General features: G+C 36.7%; 1 protein-coding gene and 1 non-coding gene across 5 annotated transcripts in view; both read left to right on the top strand.

Moving 5' to 3' along the window:
• The window catches only part of MIGA1 (mitoguardin 1), a 74,056-nt gene that overhangs the window by 22,264 nt on the left and 39,466 nt on the right, over positions 1-12,326 (top strand). For 3 of the 4 annotated variants that reach the window (XM_061121579.1, XM_061121581.1, XM_061121582.1), the window contains exons 6-8: positions 1,492-1,625; positions 2,366-2,489; positions 9,604-9,693. In XM_061121579.1, the coding sequence (XP_060977562.1) occupies positions 1,492-1,625; positions 2,366-2,489; positions 9,604-9,693 (348 nt within the window). The remainder of the gene's footprint in view (positions 1-1,491; positions 1,626-2,365; positions 2,490-9,603; positions 9,694-12,326) is intronic. The other variant, XM_061121580.1, reaches the window with a different exon arrangement.
• On the top strand, positions 9,353-9,462 carry LOC133041788 (U6 spliceosomal RNA). Its single transcript, XR_009689360.1, has one exon. It is a non-coding gene; the product is annotated as a U6 spliceosomal RNA (small nuclear RNA).

Below are 12,326 nucleotides of genomic sequence, written 5' to 3'. Positions count from 1 at the left end.
GCTTCTAGACTTAACTATACCTAGTAAACCTACTTTGGCCACTTTGTAGGAATATTGAGAGAGTTGAAGAGAAATAGAGCAAAGCTAGAGAAGCTGTAGGGAGTCTCAGTGTCATAGAATTAGGATTGGTAGGAAATACTGTTTCAATTGTCTTACAAAATTGCTGATATGTGACAGTTGGGCCATGTTCTGTAGTGAGGTGAGACACAGTACTTCCTGAGAGGCACCTTTTCTCTTTGGGCAACTCTGGCGTTAAATAATTCTTCCTTATATTTAACCAAAATAATCGGAGGGGCAGAGAGGGGATGGAGTGAGAAAAGGAAGAAGGAATGAGAATTACATAGCTTAGAAAAAGGAAGTCTTTTAAGTGTATAAATTTTTTTAGAAGGAAGATCCAGGCAGTGATTCTTTGCTACAGAAAATGAAACAAAGGAAAAGCCTACATTTCATTTACAGAACATTTTATTTGTTTAGAGTAGTAGATTCTCTAGATAACCGAAGAAATGATTTTTGAGGACAGGTGTTTTGTTAACTGCTGGAGAAGGGAATGGCAACCCACTCCAGTATTCTTGCCTGGAGAATCCTTATGGACAGAGAAACCTGGCAAGCTGCAGTCCATGGGATTGAAAGAGTCAGACACGACTGAGTGATTAACACACATTCTCTTAACTACCGTATCTTAAAAACATCTTGGGAATGACTTGGCCAGATTCTTAAGCAGCTTTTAAAGATCTTTTACTTTTATATGTCGAGAGAAATTGAGCTTTTGAAATATTTTGGTTTTGTGTGAAGTACATAATTATTTTGGTAAGCTTTTTTTTTTTTTTAAATTTGAAGAAAAAGAGGCACATAATCACTTATTTCTTCCACAAAAGCTTTCTGTAAGCAGGGATATGAAATTCCTACTTGGACTGTAACCTTTTATGGGTTCTTCTTGTTTATTTTTAACTCTGGTCCAGCACTTTATCCATCCAAGTCAGCAAGTTGGTGTCATAGTGGATTAAGACACATTTTGGTGGAAAAAAGATAGAAAAGACATTATTCTAGACTTCTGTGCTATTATTTTTCTTCTTAGCTTTGCTTTCTTCTTCTGAAAGCCTCTTATAAACCTTATAGTTTCTTTTCAACTAGTTTTTCTATTTGCCTGTCAGTTTTTAATTTAGAGGCATATTTTGAAAGATAGTTCTGTGACTATGAAAATTAGCTATTGTTGGGACTTTTGATGAATTCATGATATTGTTTTGGAAAAATTCCAATCACTGTATGCATTTGACTTACTAGTTTTTAAAAAGGAAAAACACATCAGTCATTTCTCCCTTATTGTTGGTTGACTGGAACTGTAGACTTGGAATATATTAGGATATTAAGATTCTACTAAGAAGGACTTACTGGTGGTCTCACCAGACTGTACACTTCCACTGCAACTAAGATCCCATAAGTCGCATGGCATGGCCAAAAAATTATTAAAATTGTTCTGTTCTTAATTTTTAGGCATGGAATTGTTTGAAGAGGCATTGCGTCGATGGGAACAAGCTCTAACCTTTCGAAATAGACAGGCTGAAGATGAAGCCTGTGGTTCCATTAAATTGGGTGCAGGAGATGCCATTGCAGAAGAAAGTGTAGATGTAAGGGTGACTTATTTGGGAGTGGTCTTCATAATATTGGAAAAATTTAACTGTTTTTAATGTTGATTCAGTGTCCTTAATTTCTGTGGCATTTAACAGAACTTTTTATTTTTTTCTCCTTTGAGATTTGTGTAGGGGTATTTCTCACTGGGCTCTTCCTCTTCACTTAGTAGTTAAATCTCAAATTTGCAATTCATCATTTCATGATTTTCCAAGAATATATAGAATTAAGCAGATATGATTTCTGAAGGAATTTTTTATTCTGCTTTGTGCTTTGGGTTGAATTAAGTGCCATTATATTCATATAGTCATGTAGAGCTAGACTTATTTATTGATCATCATCTAGGCTAATGATTTTCAAAGTTGAGCATGCATCACAAGCCTCTGAAAGGCTTATTAAAAAACAGACTTGGGGGCCCCACCTCCAGAGTTTCTAATTCACTTCTAATTTGTATTTCTAATAAGTTCCCAGGTAATACTGATGCTCCTGATTAGGGACCTTACTTTGAGAACCCCTGATCTAGTCCAACTCATTTATACAGAGTACGAAATGGAGATGATTCTATGTGAGGCACAGCCAGAACTCAGGCCCCCTGACTTCTATCGCAGTATTCTCACCACCCAACCAGTAGTTTTTTAAATAACATTCCTCACTTTTCTTTCATTTAAAAGTGGAAAATGTGTAGAATTTTAACATTAGCATCTAATACTTGCTGTGTGTATGTGTTCTCTCCTTGTAGGATATTATTAGTACTGAATTTATCCATAAACTTGAATCTCTGCTGCAAAGAGCCTATCGTCTGCAAGAGGAGTTTGAAGCTACCCTGGGGGCATCTGATCCTAATTCCCTTGTTAATGATACTGGTAAGGTGGTTATTTTATGTGGTTTTTATGGAATGTGTCATTTTATTCTTTTATGTTCTTGAAATCATTTGCTAAAGTGTATTAATATGGTTACTACTTTTTAGAAAATAGCCAAGAGATAAACAGTTCTATCATATTTATTGGTTTTTCTCCTTTCAGTTTAACTTTGCAAGTGAACTTACTGATACAAATTCAAGTACTTACCATAGATAGGATTGTAATATTATTTTAAAATTACATTCCAAGTGAAAGAATCCCAGTTAAAGTGGAAAAGGTGGAAAAGTGTTGGAAGGTGGAAAAGTGTTGGAGGGTGGAAAAAAATAATAATATGACAGAGAGACACACTACCTCAGAAATGGTCATGTAGCTCATGACTTACATTTAAAGTATTTTAAGTAATTCTATTTCTTGTCCCTGTTTTAGTTGCAGGCTACATTTTGATGTAAGTAGTCAATACATACATTATCATATACCATTACCTTTGTTTCCTACTTTAAAGAGAAAAGGACTTTGAATAGACTTCTTAAGTGAAGTCTTCCAAGGAGAAATGACTAAAACTGCTTTTGGGAGTAGTTGTTAGGATTCTGGGCTTTCACTGTGATGGCTCAGGTTCAGTCCCGGTCAGGGAACTGAAGGCTGCCCAGCACAGCTAAAAAAGAAAAAAGAGAGAGACAGACAGACAGAGCGAGAAAAAAAAAATGCTTCCTTGACTTACTGTCTTACAAGATTTTTCATTAGACTTGAGTGTTTTTTCTGCTCTTGGCATAGGTATAAGATTTTGACATATAGAGATTATAGGCCAGAAAAAAAAATAGATAATATTCATGTCAACAAATAGAATTTGTCAAAGCTTTCTTTATATATATATAGATAGATAGATATTTATACAATTTTTTCTTTTGTAACTTATTAGGATGGTATTTGTGACAATAAGTTGGGAAAAGAACAAAGAGAAGGATTGTTTTTAAAGAAGTCAGATGTAAAAGTGGGAATGGAACAACTAGAAAAGGTAGCAAAGTGGATAAGCAGCAAAGAAAGCCACAGAGAAGAAGTAGGAAAAAATTATAAATATGAGGAAGGGGGCCTGAGACTATTCATGCTTTATTTTAGGAAAGTTGTATTTGCCCTCACTGTTCTAATCTTCTGCTCGCAGTTTCTGTCTGACCTCTTGATAAGGATCAGGTAGATGTTTGCTGTATACTTATTAGTCTCCTAGTATGCGTCTCAGATTTTGTTCTGTTTGGCATGCCCAGAGTTTCTTTTTTCTACTAATCATAGTGGTTGGTGGAATCCATCTCTCATTTCTTCAGGTTATCAGTTATAAAAGGATTTTGGGGTACTGCTCAGAGGGTCTGTGTTGGGTTTACATTGCATCTGGACAAGAAGACCTCTAGGCAGATGGCTTGGTTTCTGGGGCTTCAAGTTGTTTCTGAGGAATTGTTAATTTGGATCTCTAAATGGGTAGGATTTCTAGAGTGGGACCCGTAATCAACCCATCCATTCGGTTAGCTTAGGTTTGTAATAAGTTCCTGACCCCACCCATGTCTTAACTTGAGCTGTCAATGACTATTTGGCTGGCTGGCTTTTCCTTTTCTCTGCAGCCTAACAGTGCCTTGGCCTGTTATTGCCCTGGAGACTCCAGTTGACATGATGCTGTTATATTTTGTTCCTTCTTGGGAATTATTTGAATATCTTGTTATTGCAGGTTTCCATTTTGGAACTTCTGGATTGAAAGAGCTGAATCTATGGCCAGAACTCCAGTAAGGGAGTACTTCTGTTATATCTGTTATTTGCTATTAATCAGGATTGCTCAGGAGTCATTTAACTAGCCTCATCCCCTAAATCCAAATTCAATTTTCACACTTGATATATATTGATGAGAGGCAACTTATTAATAATCATAAATAAAGAGAGGTTAACAAATGCCTTCAGAAGCTCAGGGGTGAACTTAAACCAAGTATTGATCTGACTTCAGTGAGTACTTTATCGTTTTGGAATTTGCTTTGTCTTATTTGATAAAAATTAATTTTTTTTCTTGCTAAGAATTTGATAGGTTTTCAAGGTTGGAAGATTTTTTTTAGCAGCAGTCATCTAATTCATCTCATTTCCCCTGAACTTAATATCTAACAATTACCATTGTCTGCGTCATGTTCTAGGCTCTTTGCTATGGCCCATAGTTCCTTTTCTGGGTCAGGCACAATTCTGAGTTAAAAACCATCTCGCTTAGTCCGCACAACAGCTTTTATGAGGTAATTATAGTTATCATCCTCATTTTTCAGATGGGGAGAGAGGTACACAGGTATTAAGTCACTTCCCCAGAGTTACACAGTGATAAAGTGACAGAGCTTAGACTTGGACCCAGACAGCTGACTCTGGAGTCCAAAAGCCACTGTGCTGTACTGTCTCACCACTTAGAAGACAGGTGTGTTCCTTGGATTGGAAGACTGACTATGAACTCTTTGTGGCATAGTTCCCTGTTAAGAAATGTTGTTTTGAAGCTTGTAGTCTGGAATCGCCACAGCTGCTGAAGTAAGGAACCTTATTTCTGGTAGTGGTATCATTTATTTTGTGTGGATCCTCATTTCCTAGAAATTAACTTCTTCCTCCGTATCTAACCTGGGGATCTGAAGTTAACTCAGGTGTCTTTCCTCCTCTCTTAGGCTCTCAAGGCAGCCTAGAGAGATTTCACTCATTTTTATAGAAGGAAGTTGTCAAGGTTTAATCCAGGAACTGATGGAGTGAACTGCTCTATTTAACTGAGGGAATAGGGGAAAGGGCCCAACTGTGCCAACTGAATTTAGTGTATTGCCTTAATAAGTTACTCTAATGGATTACCTTTTGGCCTTCATCTGTATAAGAACTAAAAACACAGATTGTAGATTCAGACTGACGGAGTCCAAATTCTGGGTTCACCATTTATTATTTATGTGATTATATAACTTTTCTAAGCCTCAGCTTCTTCATCTGAAAAATGGATATATCTTATTTATTTAACAAAATAATTATGAGAATTAAATTATATAACAAATACAAAGTCCAGGGAACAGGGTAGCAGTATTTATTGGCTTGGAGTTTGGAACTTCTCTAACACACTGAAGAAGATGGTTTTTGCCTCTAGGATAATTGGGCTATGGTTTTTTAGGACCTGCTTGAACTTCCATTGGCTAATTTCAAGGTATTCTTTAAAATTTCTGGTCTGGTGATACCTTTTCCATGTTTTCCAGTGATGCTGTTATTTTCTTCCTGTCTTTTTCTTTTTTTTTGGTTGTACCATGTGGCTTGATTGAATCCATACCCTTGGCAGCGCAATTGGGGAGTTCTATCCACTGGACCTCCAGGGATCCTACACTTTTTAATGGGCCTTTAGAAAGGAGAAGTAGATGCTTATGCTCCGTCATACTGAACAAGAAATTCTGAACATTGTAATTACGGAGCCTAAGGACTATATTAGTTTTGGGGGTTTTTTGGTTTTGTTTTTAAGTTTATTTATTTTTGGCTTCTCTGGGTCTTTGGTGCCGCACGTGGGCTCCTGTAGTTGCCGTGAATGGGGACTACTTCTCATTGTGGCGGCTTCCCTTGTGGAACACGGGATCCAGGGCGCGGGCTCTGTAGTTATGGCTCACAGGGGTTAGTTGCCCTGTGGCTGTGGAATCTTCCCGGACGGGGATGGAACCCATGTTTCCCTGTACTGGCAGGCGAATTCTTAACCCCTGGACCACCAGGGAAGTCCCTACATTAAGTAACATGGCTAATGTTGAGCTAATGGTAAGCTGAAACTTGAGTTCTTTCTTGTTATTGTTAGATACGTTATTTTTAAGTCACTTCTTCCCTCATCTGTTCCTGTGTAGTTTTTTCTTTGGACCCAAGCTTTTAGATGTTATGTTTATTTTTCCTATTCAACACTAAATTGTCACTTCTCAAGTCATCATCCTGAATTAAGATAGATTCAGATTTAGATTTGACATCCCTCTCAGTTTTGTATCACTTTCTCATTTGTTCACTTTGGTCATCTTGGTCATCAAGGGTCTCATTGAAACCATTAACAAAACATGTTTAAAGGAAAACTTGTTTTCCTTTATTTACAACTTTTGACACGAAATGAGTGGATTTTCCATGCCAGGAAATTCTCCAATTCTCTGTGGACACCAGTTGGGGTGTCCTGCAATTCTCTTCAGTCAAACACTTAAATACCAAGTGTTAGTGCAGACTCCACAGGTTAAAGGCTTATCTCACAAGAGCGCCCCCCCACTCATATGCCAATCGCAAAGTCAAACCTCTAGTGCTTCTGACCAGTGTTTTTTCTATAAATCACAGATCCCCAACAATCCCTCCTTAGGTTTGATAGTTTACTATTGATAGGATGGCTCACAGAATTTTGAGAAGTACTTTACTTTCTATTCCTCATTTATTATGAAAGATATAATTAAGCAACAGTCAAGTGGAAGAGATGCGTAGGGCAAGGTATGGGAAATGGGTGTGGAACTTTCATACCCTCTGCAGACACAGTGCTCTCCTTGCACCTGGATGTGTTCACCAACCTGGAGCTCTCTAAACTGTCACGTTCTTTTGGAGGTTCCATTATGCCGGCACAGTTGATTGAGTCATCAGCTATTGGCGATTAACTTAATTCTCGGCCTTTCTCCCTTTAGGGGTCAGGGTTTGAGTTGAAAGTTCCAATTTTCTTTCTTTTTAATTTATTATTATTATTTTTGGCTGTGCTGGGTCTTCATTGCTACACAGGCTTCCCTCTAGTTGTGGTGAACGGGGGCTGCTCTCTAGCTGTGATATTTAGGCTTCTCATTGGGGTGGCTTCTCTCACGGACTGTGGGCTCTAACATACGCAGGCTTCAGTAGTTGCGGCCCCCAGGCTCGAGAGCACAGGTTTAGTAGTTGTGGCACACAGGCTTAGTTGCTCCGTAGCATATGAGATCTTCCCAGATCAGGGGTCAAACCCATGTCTCCTGCATTGGCAGGCCTGTTCTTTACCACTGAGCTACCAGCGAAGCCCCAAAAGTTCTAGTTTTCTAATCTCAGGGTTTGTTCCCTTGGTGAACATCCCCCATCCTCCAGGAGTCACCTCATGAGCATAATCTTTGGTTACAGTTGAGAGGGACTTAGGAATAGCACCCCTCTCACCCCATCACTCAGGAAATTCCAAGAGTTTTAGAAGTTTTACTGTCACATTTTTTTCATCTTGATCGTAAAGAGATCTTAGAATACTTTGATATATATCATGCCAAAATATATGTATACTTATCTACTTAACTAGTAATTTAAGAAAATATAAAAAAAATTTTTTTTAAAAGAGGAAGATACCAGTTCATGGTTTTTGGCAATATTGTCAATGCTGAGATTTTTTGCAGATGGGTATTTGCTATCAAGTATTCATGGCTGGTTTTATATTCACTTGCAAATAAATAAATCATTTTAGTTTTCAAAGGCACATTGTCAGATTTTATTGATACAAGAACCTCAGCAAAACTTACTTCACTAATTTGAGAATTCAGAATATACATAGGGACTCTACTTAATTTTACATTCTCTTATACTGCTTATAGTAAGTAGTTTTCCGTGTTAACATTGTGCACAAGTTTAGAGGACACTTTAAATCCTCCCCAGCACTATCCCTTTAGTATGTTTAAAACTGTCTTAGCATTTTTTTTTTAGATAGCAGTGTGTTTGTTGAGAGTAAATTGTATCTTCCCATTTTAGCAGATCCAAAAACCTTTTGTCAGTGTTATGAGTTAGTTTAGCTAAGTGAAGGGCTTTCCTGGTGGCTCATCAGTAAAGAATCTACCTGCAATGCAAGAAAAACTCAGGTTCCATCCTTGGGTTGGGAAGATCCCCTGGAGGAGGAAATGGCAACTCACTCCAGTATTCTTGTCTGGGAAATCCCATGGACAGAGGATCTTGGCAGGCTACAGTCCATGGGGTCACAAAGCATCATGTACACCTGAGTGACTGAGCCCACACAAGTAAGTGAAGCTAATAAATCTAAGATTTAAATTTTAGAGTTTAAAAAAATGTATAGTGTGATTCTAACACTGGATTGTGGTAATAGTTGCAAGACTCTATGTATTTACTAAAATTCATTGAATTGTACACTTAAAATGGGGAAGTTTTATGGTTTATAAATTACACTTCAATACAGTGTGATTTAAAATACAGTATGATTCTGTTAGCTAATTTTAAGTGATTTTTGTGTGTGTGTGTGAATCTGAAACAGTACAAAATAGCACTTTATACTACAAATTTTAAGTAGTACAAATGTCAAGCAATTTATGAATCTCTTAGTTTCAAAGCTGATGGACCTAGTGAATTACAAACCATGTTTACTCTAGGTGGTACCACTTCAGCTGGTAACAGGAATATATCATAAGTAAACAGGAATATCATAAGTAAATATCTAGAGAACCATACTGTTGTTTACATGCATGGGAACGTCTACAAACGGTTTTGATGATTATTGTGCTGTTGTTTTTACTTTTATTCTTAAGTTTTTATAGTCTGTAATATTGTCATTCCAAGTGGTCATTAAATGTGGTAAAGAACTCAAATAACTGCTGACAGTCTTGCTGTTAATTTAGTACAGAGCGTCCTGGAAATATTGGAACTAATGCTAAGAGAATAAAAAAGCAGAGTTGAACCAGGAGCCCTTTTATTTAAAAAAATGAAAAACCTCTGGCAACTTGGCTTTAAAATCTCAAGCAGTCTAGGGCACCCCTAAGCCAAGCTATCATCTGTGTTAAAATGGAAAATTATTTTTGATGTTTGGGAAGGAAGTGATAGTGATACAAAAAACTTTACTACAAATACTTTGTGTTTTTAAAGCATTCTTAACAACTTAACATTCTTTAGTATATGTGCTGCTCACTTTGGCAGTACATACACTAAAATTGGAACAATTCAGAGAAGATTAGCATGGCCTCTGTGTAAGGATGGCACACAAATTTGTGAAGCGTTCTGTATTTTTAATAGTCAAATTAACGAAAAGAAAACAACATTAGCTAATAAACTATTTAAAACTATGTGTTTAGTCGCTCAGTTGTGTCTGACTCTTTGTGGCCTCATGACCTGTAGCCCACCAGCCTCCTGTGTCCATGGAATTTTCCAGGCAAGAATACGGAATGGGTTGTCATTTTCTACTCCAGGGGATCTTCCCGACCCAGGGATCGAACCCACGTCTCTTGGATCTCCTGCACTGGTAGGCGGATTCTTTACCACTGCACCACCTAGGAAGCAATAAAAGCTATAAAAGCCTCCCCCCCAAAAAAAAACATACACCCCAAAACAAACTACATTTCCCAGACTTCCTTGTCCTTAGCAATCTGAGTTTGGGTTTCACAAATGAGATAGATTCTCATCAGATTTGGAAAGCAAGAAGAGGCAGTGACCATCTTTCTATAAATTCTGTTTCTGATGATTGAGAGTATTGTGGTTTTCCTGATAAGTATGCTATTTTATAGTAGAAAAAAATTGGAGGGAGTAAACCTTCACAGATTTCAAAAAAATAGACATTGTAGTCATTTATTATGCTTTGAAACTATACTTGGGAAAAGACATACAACACAATAGTTTTAATGTAAATTAGCATCTGTTTACATTTATTCTTATAGGAACATAGCTTTGAATTAGCCAGTGTTTGAATTATGTTTTAAGGCATGAATTCCTTGTATAAAATGTAACTACTTGCTATTCTCTAATTTATCTTTTGTCATATTCTGTACTGATATTTCCTTAATTGTTATGAATTAGTGAATCATTATTGGATATAGTTCTGTATTTGCTCTTACACACCAACAGTTTACTCCTGGCCTAAGCAGTCATTGTTGGTTCTGTTCTTCTGATTATTAAATAAAATGAAGATTTTAGTTCTCTAATTTAAAAAAATTTGTTTTCCTTCTTCACTTAGGAGAGACTGTTTAACGTTAAATGAAAGGTGTTGAAATCACTAGAGGGCGGCACATTATATCTGCTAGTGGCACGCCTATGACTCACAAATGCCATTCTGGGTTGTTCATAGCACTGGGAGTTAAATTTAGGTCACCACTTTCTTTCTGGCGTGTTTCGTATACACCTGCTACTGTAACTCATAGTGAGACAGAGCCAGGAGGTTATGCAGAGACTTGAAATAACATTAGTGTACGTTTCCATTCGAGTGTGAGTTCTTCTAGCTAACAGCACGTAGTTAACATTTACTTGCAATTTCTCTTTTTCAGATAATCGTTAAATTATAATTGTTAAACTATAATTTTGTTATTGTAATTTTTGAAGGCTCACCCAAAAAACTCCAGTATGTTTTCAGTTGTAGACAGTAGAGCGTAGAAGTTCAGGACATGGTCTTTGGAGTTAAACAAACATGGATTCAAATCCCGGCTCTACCACTCTTAACTAGCTGTGAAACCTAAGCAGGCCTTGACCTTTCTTAGATTCATCTCCTTCATCTGTAAGCTGGAGGACTACATTAGGATCAGCTTCATAGAACTGTGACAATTAAGTGAGATAACATGCATATTGTATTTTAGCACTAGTACGTGGTAAACACTTACTGTGCATTCATATACATTCTCACATTTTTCTGAGGCCTGTTCTAAGATTGTTTAAAAAAGGCATGGTTTATCCCCATACAGTCCACCTAATGGATCTCCCACTCACATCAGTCTATTCTCTCAAGTAGCAAACTGAATTGTGTCCTTGTCATTTCTTTGACGTTCTTTTAGTTTGAAGCATGTAAAATTTCCGGTATTTGATCCTATTTGCCCCGTGAAACAAGCAGTAAGATTAAATGTCATTGACTTATCACCCCTTTATGTATTCTTATCCAATTTATACATTTGACTCTTTCTTACCTTGTTAGAAGATCAGTGTTAATAGAAGATTAATCTTAAAATACGAATTTTGTGTCCTGGCTGTTCCTGTAATTATTGCACTTTTGAGGTTCAGTCATGTTGGTGTGGCAGAAACAAACTCATTTCTAATACTTGGGACTTTACATGTGGTATCTTTTCAAGATATATGTTCCTTCTGTTACTGACGGAAATTTTGTTTCTTTGTAATTAGTTCTCTGCATAAATCTTTCTTGAATAGGCTTTTATTTTAAAAAATTCATGGTTACTGGTAGGTGATATCACATGTTCATAACTTGTTTTACATGATATTATTCAGTTATATTACAGGAAGGATTTATTTATTTCTGGAAATTAATTTGACTTTTTCTCATAATAATAACATAAATTTCATTTCCTAAAACAAAGTATTTAGGCCATGTTCAAAGTTATTTATTTGGGAAGGTAAAAAAGATGCCCCTTATAAATCTTTTTCTTTGTGTTAGAAAATTGCCATCTGAAGGACAAATACTTTGTTGAAGAATTTATTCTAGATATAGCTAAGATTACTGATTTTCCTTGATTCTTGCTCTTGCCATATGCAAAGGAGGAAAGCAAGAAGTGATAATGAATATACTCCTTGACAGCACATCCAGTTATCTAGTAAGTTCTGTCAATTCTACCTCCATAATATAGCTGTCATTTGTTCTGCTTTCTCTGCACCCTCATTATATTTTGCTTGGATTTAAGAATCCTCCAACAGGGTTCCTGCCTCCCATCTCTCCCCCCTGGGAAATCTGTACCTTGTTTCTGGAGTTATCTTCTTGATGCAAAACTCATCTTGTCACTCCTAGGTTCTTAGATCACTTCTCTGATTCTATTTGTTTTACTGTTTCCCATATATTCCAGCCAGACTATATATTCCAAAACTGAAATTCTTCTCTAAGATTGTAGTTTTATAATCAACTCCAGATTTTTAGTAAATTTTTTCTCTATTTCTTTTTCTGTTTTT

Source organism: Dama dama, chromosome 20, assembly GCF_033118175.1.
Source record: "Dama dama isolate Ldn47 chromosome 20, ASM3311817v1, whole genome shotgun sequence".
Classification (NCBI taxonomy): domain Eukaryota; kingdom Metazoa; phylum Chordata; class Mammalia; order Artiodactyla; family Cervidae; genus Dama; species Dama dama.
Note: the sequence above shows the minus strand (reverse complement) of the source record. Positions and strands in the feature narration are given on the sequence as shown.